Source organism: Ischnura elegans, chromosome 7 (assembly GCF_921293095.1).
Source record: "Ischnura elegans chromosome 7, ioIscEleg1.1, whole genome shotgun sequence".
Taxonomy (NCBI): Eukaryota; Metazoa; Arthropoda; class Insecta; order Odonata; family Coenagrionidae; genus Ischnura; species Ischnura elegans.
Window position 1 is genome coordinate 32,609,987 of NC_060252.1, and position 12,257 is coordinate 32,622,243.

The 12,257-nt window shown below is 39.9% G+C and overlaps 1 protein-coding gene across 1 annotated transcript in view; it reads left to right on the top strand.

The window, feature by feature from the left end:
- LOC124162461 (O-acyltransferase like protein-like) overlaps nucleotides 1–12,257 on the top strand; it is a 38,211-nt gene that overhangs the window by 4,753 nt on the left and 21,201 nt on the right. The window contains exons 2-3 of the mRNA XM_046539000.1: nucleotides 7,321–7,511; nucleotides 11,478–11,677. Coding sequence (XP_046394956.1) covers nucleotides 7,321–7,511; nucleotides 11,478–11,677 — 391 coding nt within the window. The remainder of the gene's footprint in view (nucleotides 1–7,320; nucleotides 7,512–11,477; nucleotides 11,678–12,257) is intronic.

Sequence of the window (12,257 nt, forward strand, 5' to 3'; positions counted from 1 at the left end):
ATAGCAAAACAATTATTCGCGGAGCTGTTTAGGCTAGCGCATCTTTAGCATTGCTTGGGGGGGAGGTTCAAACCCCCCCGAATGTTTGAAAAACAGGGTACGATGGAGAGGGTTTTGAACTAATTTTAACACTTTTCATAATCGAAAAGAACTTCATTCGTCAAGGAAATCTTTTGTAAAATTCATGATTTTTCAATGTTATATTTTATTTTATGAAAGAAAGTAATTGTCTTTTTATATTTCGGGGGGAGGGTGGTCCGAATCCCCCTTATCTCCCCCCTTGCTACGCCACTGCCGTAAAACCACCGTCAGGCCACCACGGTACAATGAACTATATAAAATATGAATACTCCAAATATAAGTATAAAAAGAAAATAGAGATGGCACTTTTCCACAGGTTTACCAACCGTTAGGTCATTATCAGGTACAATTGTACCGCCATTGTACTTGATAATGACCTAACGGTAGAAACGCGTCGTACTCTAAATAAACCTGTTTCTTTAGAGTACGACGCGTTTGCAACCTGTTCTTTCTTTTAATACTTACAGGATGTCATTCCACTGCATTTCTCCTGCTTCTGTTACTTTTATTCCAAATATAATCTGTCGATTTGAAAAATGTATAAAGTTTTACCCTTAGTTTAATTATTTCTTTTAAGTTTGTTAAATATAACGTTTCGGCGGTGGCGCCGGGGACTGCTTTTCCTTGACGGATGGGAGAGCGGCCGCATCAAATCAGCATCGAATGCGGGGTGACGCCAACTGTTGGCCGCGTGCGCGGAACACGTTCTGGAGTGCGAAGTGTGTCAAGGCTGTTTGTCTGGCTCAAGATGGAAGCGCCACACTTGACCGGCGCCTATGAGCCGCGTCGCGTCCAGACGTTCATTTTTATTGTTGAAAGTGAAAAGTAGGTGGTCAGGTCGTCGAGTGGCTATATGGATGAAGTACAAGTGACGTCATCCGAAACGAGTCCATCGTGACCGGGAAAACTGTCACACTCTGGTCAAGTGCAAGTTAATGCAGGTCATGAGGGCGTGTCATATGGGCCGTACATTTTCATAATGCAATTGGCCCCGTAGCCCTTTCAAGTGATAGTAAAACAGCTGAGACCTATCCAGCAAGTTTGAGGATGATCCGCTTTTTCCCTACATCTTCAAAGCTACCGATGCCATCACTTCGATTCTTACGTAGTATTGTTTCATAGTGGAAGAATTGAAGCAGCAGCATCAGCAGTATTTTTCCTCTTTCTACCTATTGTACTATCTTCTCCTTCATGTAGTATCTTTTTGCAAAGTAAACAATGTGGAAATCTTCCCCTCACACTGATTTTACTAATTAATTGGTTCATAACTTTATATTATTTCTTCACTTGAGTTATATATTTCTTTGCGATGTTTTTTATCTCCCTGGCAACTTTGATAAGAATATGCACATAGAGTAAAAATGGTTCAAAGGAATTTCCGTTTAAAAGATGATTATCAATTGCTAAATCAATGATCATCAATAATGTTATCGAAAGTTTCCGCCAATTATTTTGCCTTTATTACTTTAATTCTATCGATGTTTACTTATTTTCCAAATTTCTACGTTACACTGGTTTAACCATCATTTTTCCTCGCTCCCTGATATCGTACCTCATTTTTCAGCATATTTATTTATTCCACCAATCACGAAGCGATTCTGCTATATCTTCTGTAGTATCATTCATTTCCTCGACACTGTTGATGTAGAGTAGAGATGGAGACGTGAGGGAGATTTCTCTTACTCCTTTTTTCTTAACTGATATTGTCTTTATCCTCACTATCTATTGCCGAGCTAAGCATTATTATGGATTATTCTGGATTATTCATCCAGCAACTAAAACAAATGTTTAATTGTTTTTTTGAGCGTGCGAGTCAATTCTCTTATTCCTTTAATAAGTTCAAGTGACTTAAACAGCATAATCAAATACATTTATGATCCTCTATGTTCAAAAAGCATGCATACTTATTCTCTACGTATTGACATTCTTGTCTTCTTCTGAATGTTTCATCATGTACAAAATTAAATATTAACTTCAGTTTTAACCATGAAACCAGTGGAACTAATTGCGCCATGAGTATCAACATTTCAGTAGCAATACGGCAGTTTTTTTTTAAATCTCGGTGATTAAGACAGGTCTGAATAATTTTTCGAAATTCAGACATTAGTAATCTAAAAACCTAAATATTACTTATATTATATCCTAGGTTTCATGATGCCGTGCATGGCTTGACTGGATTTGAGTCCAATAACACAAGGAAGGATACTTTCTTGCGATACTGCTCGTGATGTATAAAAACGAACAAAATATCGACGAATATTTTTGCAATGCCAATGTCGTATTTTGGAGGCTTCCGAAATTTTTAAATAGAAATGCGTTTGGTGGCGAACAAGTCAATGAAGCGAACCCTACTAGTTTGATTGCAATTATAAGATAGAATACATTACTGAGTCGAATAAGAACCTATTTCATAGATTCCGAGTGATTCTCTAAATGAGTTTTAGATGTAGAATTCCCCGTGGAAATGACTAATATCTGCATTGGAAGAACCTTGCAGGAAATCCTACCTTTATGATACCTGTGGCGCAGCGAGGGGGGGTTCAGGGGATAAAAACCCCCCACCAGAGCTCAGAGAAATTTTTAAGTTTAATCCATTTCACTTGATTCGATTAATATTACTTATAGAATAGTATAAGGATCAATAAAATATCCCCTAGAAAGCCGTAAAACTCACCATTTTGCGCAATTTATCTGAATTTTTTCTAGGGGAGGGCCCTCGCATCTCTCGTTTACCCTGGTGGGTATTCCACACCCTCAGACACCCCAGTGTTTTTTGCGCCTAAACCCCCCCTAGCCTTAATTCCTAGCTGCACCCCTGTATAATACCGCTGACCCCAACGTGTTCAATGAATTGCGATGTCGGGCCTGTGTGATCGACCCCATAATTTCTTGCATTCATTGCATCCGATTGTAAACGGAGACTCTAGGCTCGGTGGGTTGAATTTTTCCGGGTCCGCGAATGAAGCTGTTGAACCTTAGAAACTTCAACGCAATGAAATGGCGAGAGTTTGTGGTCGCGTGTCGCAAGACGTACCTCCGCCGTGGGCGAATGTGTCTTTTCACCTCTTCCTGCTCTTTTTTCTACCGCGCTTCTATCCTGTGTCTCAATCCTCTGATCTTCCTCCTCCTCTCATTTGGTTGGACCATTGGATCAGAACGTTCGTTTTCCGCACAGTGCCCAAAGCTGCCTTGAAAGTAACTGTCCGTATTCCGCACATTACCCCCAATCCACTTCCCTGATCGCGAGTGTCCAAACTTTGCATATTGCTGCTAGGCCAAAGGCAATATATAGTCTCACGGATCTTAAGTAGGTGTATATTTAAATATGGCTGTTACCTATAGGCAGAAAATATGTTGATTTTTTGTGAAAAAAAGTTGTTTGATAGCTGGTCGATTTATATATTAGACATAACTGACCAAACCGAAAATCAACTGTAAGCGCTTCAGCTCATGAGGATAAGCAGCGTAATCTAGCGAAACGGGGGAAAAGTAGCCCGTTTCTCTTACTTATTCTTCGTACTCCCCCAGAAATCTTTACACAAAACGAACAACCAGCTTTTGGTCATTTGCGAAATACAGGCGTAAGGATTGATGACTTTTTTTCGACCCTTTTTACGGCCATTAAATGTGCGGAATACGGATGTAACCTTGCGAAATGGACCCCATCGCGGGAAGACTGTCCACCTTCACGCATTCGTTCATAGTAGTCCACGTCATTTTTCAATTTCGGAAAATTTCAATTTGTTTTACATCGGTAGGTGTAAAAGGAAAAAGGTGATTGCGTCTACAATATGAAGTATTTGCTTCACCAAATTGTCACTTTGTTTTGCGGCTTATTCATATTGATACCATTTATCATTAACAGTAAGTATGAATTGCAATTCTATATTTTTATCATCTTTATATTCATTATCACATGCATGTGAAGTGCAATATTGTCAGGGAAATGTAAATGTAGATTCATTTTTGTGAATATATTAATAATAATGTATTGTGTTAAATATCCATATTAATAAACGATATGAAAACGTGCGCAATGATTTGGAATTAAGCGTGTTTTTTGAATTGCATATTCATGGCGGAATATTCTTAATATTTCGCTTTCAAGCCGTTGTCATCCACCCTAAAGCAGCGCCAGAACGATTGAGTTTGTCCTGTTGCTTGAGAGGAATTGAATGCTCCACATGACCTGGATTAATGAGTCATTTTCGCGGCGACCAGCGGGCCCATCCCTCGACGCCTCCATGCCGGGCGTTGGAGTTGCCATGGCACCCGCTCAAGCTACCGGAGGCAGGGAGATAAATTAAGGAGGAAGAGGTGATGTGGGTGTTGAGAATGAAGGACTTGAGCGGAATGTGTCTGGGGGGAAAGTGGATTTCCTGTGGACCGAGTGATCGTGTTGGTAATTAGTCGATGGCTGCGGTAGCCTCGCGAAAAATAGTCGTGAAGGGTCCAAATAATTTTGCCCTTTTAAATATCGAAAAATGGAAAAGAATATTCATATTATGTAGAACGTTCTCATTAAGTAGAAGATTCTACCTGCGTAATAATGTGGAGAGTAGTATTGACACTTGAAGTAAGTGAATTTCCTCATTGCATTTCATGTAACCGACCTAGGTTTCACCTAATCTTGGCCTTGATCATCCGACAGATTTGCTGATACCTAGTTCATCATCATGTTCCACCTAAAAGGCAGGTTTCAAATTTCATAACCATTTGCGACAAATCCACAGAGAAAAATATCATCCACCTTGATCGGAAATCCGGGACCGGGGTTACGGTCAAGGCGGGTGATTTTTTCTCTGTGGATTTTTCGCACAATTTGTGCATTAAGGGTGACTCCTATAAAGTTATCACCGTGGCTAGTCCCGGTATACTTAAAAATTTCATAACCATCTTCAGCTTTCTTTATCTTATCTGCTTTCTTCTTCCGGTTGTGTACCAAGTTTCAGAGGCTTTAAAAAAACACTCAAGTCATGTTAAAATCGTTTGCTATTTTTCGATAGCGACACGGCAATTTACATTATAATTATTTATAATTATTTGGTATTTAAACATTTGATTTTCATATGGTTATTGCCGAAGTGTAATTTCCATCGAAGAGGATGGTCCCTGTCTGTTGCTCATGCTCGGATAAACTGTAGCTGCTACTCTATATCTGTATCTACTGCGCTACATCTCCCGGAGCTGCACAATAACTGATTGTGAGTTATTGTCAGCGATACATTAACTTAACATTAATTGAGCAACAAATGAACGCAGTTAGGTGACGGAAATGAAAACCTCGTCCCATAATTAGCCTTTCATTTGGAGTCAAATTCAGCAGAGGACCGGGTATTCTAGGCCAAGGCTCACACTGCTGTGTGTCTCCTTCGAACTCATGTGGGAAAAGCTATCGGAATTCATATTTTAGTCATTTATAAACTCTCATCAAATTCGGAAGGGCTGCATTATGTCACTATAACCTCATAAAGACGAATGAGCGTTATTGTTTACGTTAGATAAGCTTAAAATTAGCCGAGCAACAAAATAACGCAGTTTGGAGCTTAAAATAAAAATGCCTTTCGATTTTCCGGTCTCGGTGGCGACAACTTGAGCAATCAGCAATCAGCATTTACAGCAAAATTAGCGAAACGATTATGCTCCCTCTCCCTCTCTTCGATAAGTGTTCTTTCCCAAGTGCGGAGAAGAGATGATATTTCCTAGAATTTCAACCTTTTTGTGACGTATTGAATGGAATTGAAAATATGTATTTTTTCATTCTTGGTAAAGTTATTAAATTCTATATTGCTGCTAAACTGGCCAATAAAACGCAATGAATGCTTATTCATCAAGCTAATTTCACTAATATTTTTCCCTATCCGCATGCCGAGTGCGAGAAAATTGCGTCGTGGCTTTGCCTCCTAAGAGGACCTTTGTGTACTTTGAACATAAGCCTAAATTTAGCCACAGACTGACTCTTTGGAGATTGGAAGAGGTTGATAGAGAGCGGAATAATTCCGTGAAGTTCATTGTAATTTTTGATCGCTGATGTTTAAGTACTATGGTTTTATTATAGTCGTTTTTTAGATGCAATTTTGTAAATTTATGAAGAATAATTTTACGTGGAATCGGTCAGGGGTCTAAATATTGCGGCAGATTAGACGACATTGTTTTCACATGATATGTAGCAAAATGCCTATAATCATTGTAGCAACCTTAGGCGATAGTTATTGCCGAAAAAATTCTACGATGTATCATATTTACTTTTTAATTGCTAACCAATATTTCAATGAAGAATATCATGGCTTATTCCGCTTAGAGATCAGTTATAATTTTTAAATCAATGTTCAACTAATTAGAAGATGGCAGAAAGAAATTCTGACGCGACACGAAGTGAGCATTTTTTTGAAAACCTCAGAACATGTTGTCCCGATTATTGTGCTTTATCTGTTTTCTTAAAAAGGGCTTATAGTGGGAAGTTATTTTGAAAAATTATTTAAAAAGTTTGTAAATATATTCGGGTCAATACCGTAATACTTTTGTATGTTCCGAAATAAACTTACAATTTCCAATAGCATAAAATGAGAAGAAGTAACTAGAAGATACAGTGGGAAGGGGCGATCAGAGAAAAATGTTCAAGGTAAAAAGTAAAGCTGAAGCAACTTCCCTTTGGTGCTACTCTCTGAGTTATAATTAGAAGATTAATATTGTAACTGCAATCAGAACATGTTACCTGTGGAATATCCAGGAATTTTGTTCGGTGGGGGGGGGTTCCAAACCCAGGGGGGAAAAGTTTTGAAAAACAGGGTACTAATTTGAGGGTTTTAAACTAATTTTAACACTTTTCATAATGGAAAAAACTACATTTTTCAAATAAATCTTTTCTAAATTCATGAATTTTAATATTTGGTTTTCTTATGTGATGAAAAGTAAATATACTTTTATATTTCGGGGGTTATGGACTCCCCGGACCCCCTCTTCGCTACTCCACTGCATGTTACTTGAAATGACATAAAATAAATTCCAGTTGAGGTTATCCAGTAGTAGGATTTTATGAAATAGAACGCTTAATGTGCTCGTTTACTAGTATTCGAGTGATTAGAAGGTACTGGAGGATCCATGCGTTAACCTGAGTACTGTTTGGTTATTGATACTGTAGTACATCGGCACAATACTGAAGCAAATTTTGTACACCCCTATTTGAAAGTATGTGCACGTACATTATGATGATACCGCTTTCAATTATCATTTGCGCAGTGCTATCTTCATCGTCGGAGTTGCGGGATGGCTTGGCCGGGGCCTTCCCTCCGCCCCTGGGCCCTTTCAGCGGCTGCCCCTCCCACTCACCCCCATCCTCAGACTTCCTCGGCGCCGTCGGAAAGTACTGCGTGGCGAACGTCACCCTCGTCGGACCCCAAATCGACAACTCCACCGGACGCCACCTACTGGTGAGTACCCTTTATGAAATCTCAGAACAGAGTCGAGGACTCGTAGCCGGGATTATTGGCCTGGAGGGGCAGACAGGTTGTTAGGTAGGGAAAAAAGTATACGTTACTAGGCGGGAGCGGGTGTAATGAACACAATAGGGTGGTTTGCTATTATTTTTTTATTGCCTAAATCGAAAGATTATTACTCCTGGAGTACGTATTTCACGCTCTTAGATTTTAGAATTACGATATCTATTTTTCGCGATTAAACGAAAAGTGAAAAATTTCAAGCGCGCGAAAACGCGACGGCTAATCAGGAATGATGGGAAAAGTCCGTGTGACGTATTTCTGTTTCCCGCTGCCGCCCTGTGAGGTGACCTTGAGGCGAGGCTTGAGTGCTGATGCGACGCAAGCTGCTAGCAGGTAGCTGAGTACCCTGCAAGCAGGTTGCGCTTGGCTTAAATATGGATTATTACTACCTTATCGAACGAAGGAATCTTTCCGACCTAGACAATTTTAATAAGTGATTATTGAGAGAGGTTTCCCTGAGCTCTGTGACTCATGCATTGATTGGTAATCTCAGGCGATGTAAAACTCCTATCCTCTCGTGTAGAAACTAGGTCCCTGTGACGTCACGTGGAGTGGAATCGCATGGGCGCCAATCTGGCCAATTCAAACAAGGTAAAAATTGACCATTGCCATTCGTCTAAACTGGTATTTCTAAAACCAAATAACTCGTATATTATGAATACTCTAATGGTGGGTAACGAATAGCAATCAATGCATTTCCTTTTTCTTTGATGAAGGTAACTACCCTATTGAATGAGTAAGAAGCCAAGGGTACAAGTGATTTCTTTTTTTCTGTACAGATTTGGTACCGAAATTAAGTATAGAAAACAAAAGGGAACAGATATTTGGTTATGCATTTGATTTTCACTCGATGTCAGCATAGAGCAGAGACTCACTCTTATCCCTTGGAAACCAAGTTTTTGTGTATTTCTTTTAACAACTAGCCTTACCTAACTCTGTTGAGGAAAAAATCACCTGTACCCCTTGGCTTCTCACCTCCTCAATTGTAAAATGCTTGTTGTTCAAGATGTTTATTTGGAAACTCATAGCATAAGAATTATGAAATTGAAAATAAGTAAAAGGGCCCTATAAAAAATTAAACTCCGAAGGCGACTCTCTAGAAATATAATTCAATTCCAAGGCGCCCATGTCAGGCGAACATTTTCCCGGGCTGGTCGATGCTTCCAGGTTGGGCTGCGCACGACCTGCTCTCCCCTTCCTGGCTACGGTCCTGTCTCAGAATAGTTATAGAAAGCAGTCATTCAGTAATAATTAAAACTTTTAGACGGGGTTGTAAATATCAGAGTAACATGTACATGAGGGATCATCAGCTAATGCATATAGGACCAAGATTGAAATGGCAAATGAGAGGTCACGTGACGGGTCTGATTGGCTGACTACCAAGATACCGCTTTTTTCATATTGTTTTACTCGCTTGGAAATGTTAATTAAATTAAAGACAAGGCCTGGAAGGAGGAGAAGTATCATGATTTCATTCATAATTAGATATTCGTACTTTTCTTCTAACTGTTAATTTTAGTATAAAGTTTCACCGTTTAGCGAAATTATAGGGCATATTTTATTTCTGTAAAGTAAACATGTTCTACAACCTATTCTGTGGAAAAATACGAATATCTATTGATGAATACAATTAATTTCCAAAATGTGAAGTCTGGAGTGATTAAACATGTACATCATTATCTTCATAACATCTAATTATAAGTGTTTAATATGTTCAACTTTTAGCATAAAATAATACTTACGGTGTGTGAGATAGATACAATTTTACAAAGCTCAAAGTAAACCCACAATTTAGCTATCTTAAAGAACCTCATTCATTATTTTTATTGCCTGCTTTCGTAAGCTGTAATTCTTGAATCCAATAAAAGTTATTATTCTCGATTCCTCATTGATTGATTCAATCCGACGCGACGGTTGGCTTGGATAGGTGAGGATAGAGCTCATTCCTCTTAACCACAGGCGTGTAAATACCGCAAATTCAGGGAAAGGGGATCCTTGCCTTTCCCTTGGCAACCTTGCATTTAGAGGATTTTATTTGGGGGTGTCCGAAGGCTTCAACCGGGATTAGAACCCTGGATCCTTCGATCAGCCGCTAAGCGGACTACCCACTCGGCTACTACGCTCCTATTTTGACTATTATAGCCCCCGTAGTCAATGTTCTCTACGTAGTGTAAAGCAGTGGTGGATACATCTGGGGGGCGCAGAGAGAATGCGGCAAAGTTCGGCAATGCGGGTGGCCCCCCCTTGCGGGGCCACCCGTATTGCCGAACATCGCAGAACTACAATTGTAACTTTTTATTTCATAAGATGGCATCATCTTGTACCTGTGTAGGTATAATCAGTTTATATTTGAATGTAACTTGATCATTTTTCATTACGATAAAAAATATAGGTAGCTCTTTTGCGCCCCCTGAGCTTTTTCTGCATCCGTAACTGGTGTGAAACAGGAGAAATATGTTAGAGACGTAATAATAAGGAGATGACATTTTTCACAAATTTACTGAATAATGTACGACGCGTTTCGACCGTTAAGTTGTTCTCGTGTACACTGTGGAAATGTCAAATTCTGCAGCTGTTTGAATGAGCTGTATTTATAAATATTGCACCACCAGACTCGATACAATTGCCTTTGGAAATTAGGAACCTGGATAACGTAGTGATCTGCGAAGTGATTCAGAAAGCCAAAGGCCTGTGGTTCGATCCCCGGTCATGGGGAATTTTTTCTTATTTCTGTTTGTATTTATACTGCCTGATAATTGGATAGATACAGCTGAAGAATGTTAAATAAAAGCTTTTGGGCTGTCACCGTTTTGATTTTCGGGTGGTCCCAACGTTTTTCAAGGGAATCGAAGGTCTTTAACGTAGAATTACAATTGAAGAATTATACATCTTCACAGTGGCCTTGAGAATGACCTAACGTGTCCTACGTTACTCAATAAATCTGTGGAAAAGTGCCGCCTCTTCATTATTAAGTCAGTATGCTCCTCCTCTGCATCTCGCCTGCCTCAGTTACTTTTAAATTTGTAAGCGTTACAAGAGTGCCAGATGGGACTATAGGGAACATGCAAAATTTTTAAAAAGTACTTTAATAAGAAGGTCCCTACCTCAAATGTACTCGCCGAAAATCTGGCGGATGAATGATGCTTTTTAGCTGAGTTATGAGTCTTTAAAAATTAATCTTCAACGGCTGCTTGAAAACACGACGTCATCGGAGCGTGACGTCACGGTACGGTATTCACTGATAACAGACATAGGAAGTGTATAGAAAATCGGTCTATGCAGGGCTAAAACGCAAATTTAGCGAGAACTATTGCTATTTTTACTTCGATATCATGCATTTATGGCTCTACCGCTCCACTCTCTTAGCGAAATGAATGGTGTACGGTCCGATGACGTCAGAACCTGTTTCAGATCACGTGACTTCAAGTGATATTCGATCACTTTTAATTAGCATTTAATGGCCTTTCTGGAATACTAGGTGAGTTTCGGCTTATCTATTTGGACTTGTGAGAAAAGTGTCTATTCAGCGAGACTTACTAGCATGATGAACAAATTTCATGCATGTTCCCCATTATCAGTGGAGAGCTTATGGAGAATTATCAGCGTGAAACTTATGTTAGGATCGCTCACTATAGTTGATTATGAGTGAAAATCTAGTTGAGCTCAAGGTTTAGCGGTGGGCAGTGGCGGATCCATGGGGGGGGGGGGGGCCAAGAGGGCTATAGCTCCCCCCTTCGGTATCCAATTTACACTGGAAAGAATGGTATTTTTTTCCAACCACCACCACTGCTGGAATTTTAACCCCCACTCAGCCCCTCCCCCTTGTCCCTATCCTGGATCCGCCACTGCCGGTGGACCCTCGTTAATAGGCACTGTATGTATGTTTCCGATGGAAAGGCGAGGCCGTTGGTGGAGAACTACCTGCTGTCGTTCTGCGCGGAAGCCGCGTGCTCGTCGTCTGCATTGTCCGACGCCCTCGGAGACTTCTTCAACCGCTCGATGGCGAGTGACCTCGACGCCGGCACCACCGTGAACCTCATCCAGTGCAAGACGTGGCGCCGGGAACAGCCGATGCACGCGCCGGAGATCGCCGCCGTGTAAGTACCGTCATTCCAACGTAGAAATAATTTTTTAAATATTGAAGTAAAAATGCCAAGTTTTACCTTAGCGGAATGATGCCGATTAATTCCTTTTGGGTTTGAAGCCGGGTCGAGATCTCCATTGTTGCCGATGCTTCGATGGTCGAGTCGTTCATCGTCCCTAATTCCAGCCCTGAGGAAATTTTGGTATCATTTAGTGCTAACAATTCTCTGAGTGGAAAGTTATTTTTTCCTTTATTGCTATGGCATATGTGAGAGTACGGCATATTTGAGCACCCTATTGCATTCGGATTTTGTGCCTCAGTTTCATTAAAAATTAACATTTTACAATTTATGCTTTCCATGTAAACGTTCGTAGTATACCATCTATTATCATTTTTATTTTATTACTTTGCGTCTTTATCAAATTTATTTTATAATGAAGCCTATTTTCGCTAAGTACGTTGTTCTCAGCGAATTAATTCAATTATGCTTCAACGTAATTACCAACTTTTATGCTATTACATTGAAGCAATGCTTCAAAGCTTGAGAGCTTCTAATCCCACGATGTGTATGGGAAAATATTTATCGAGGCATT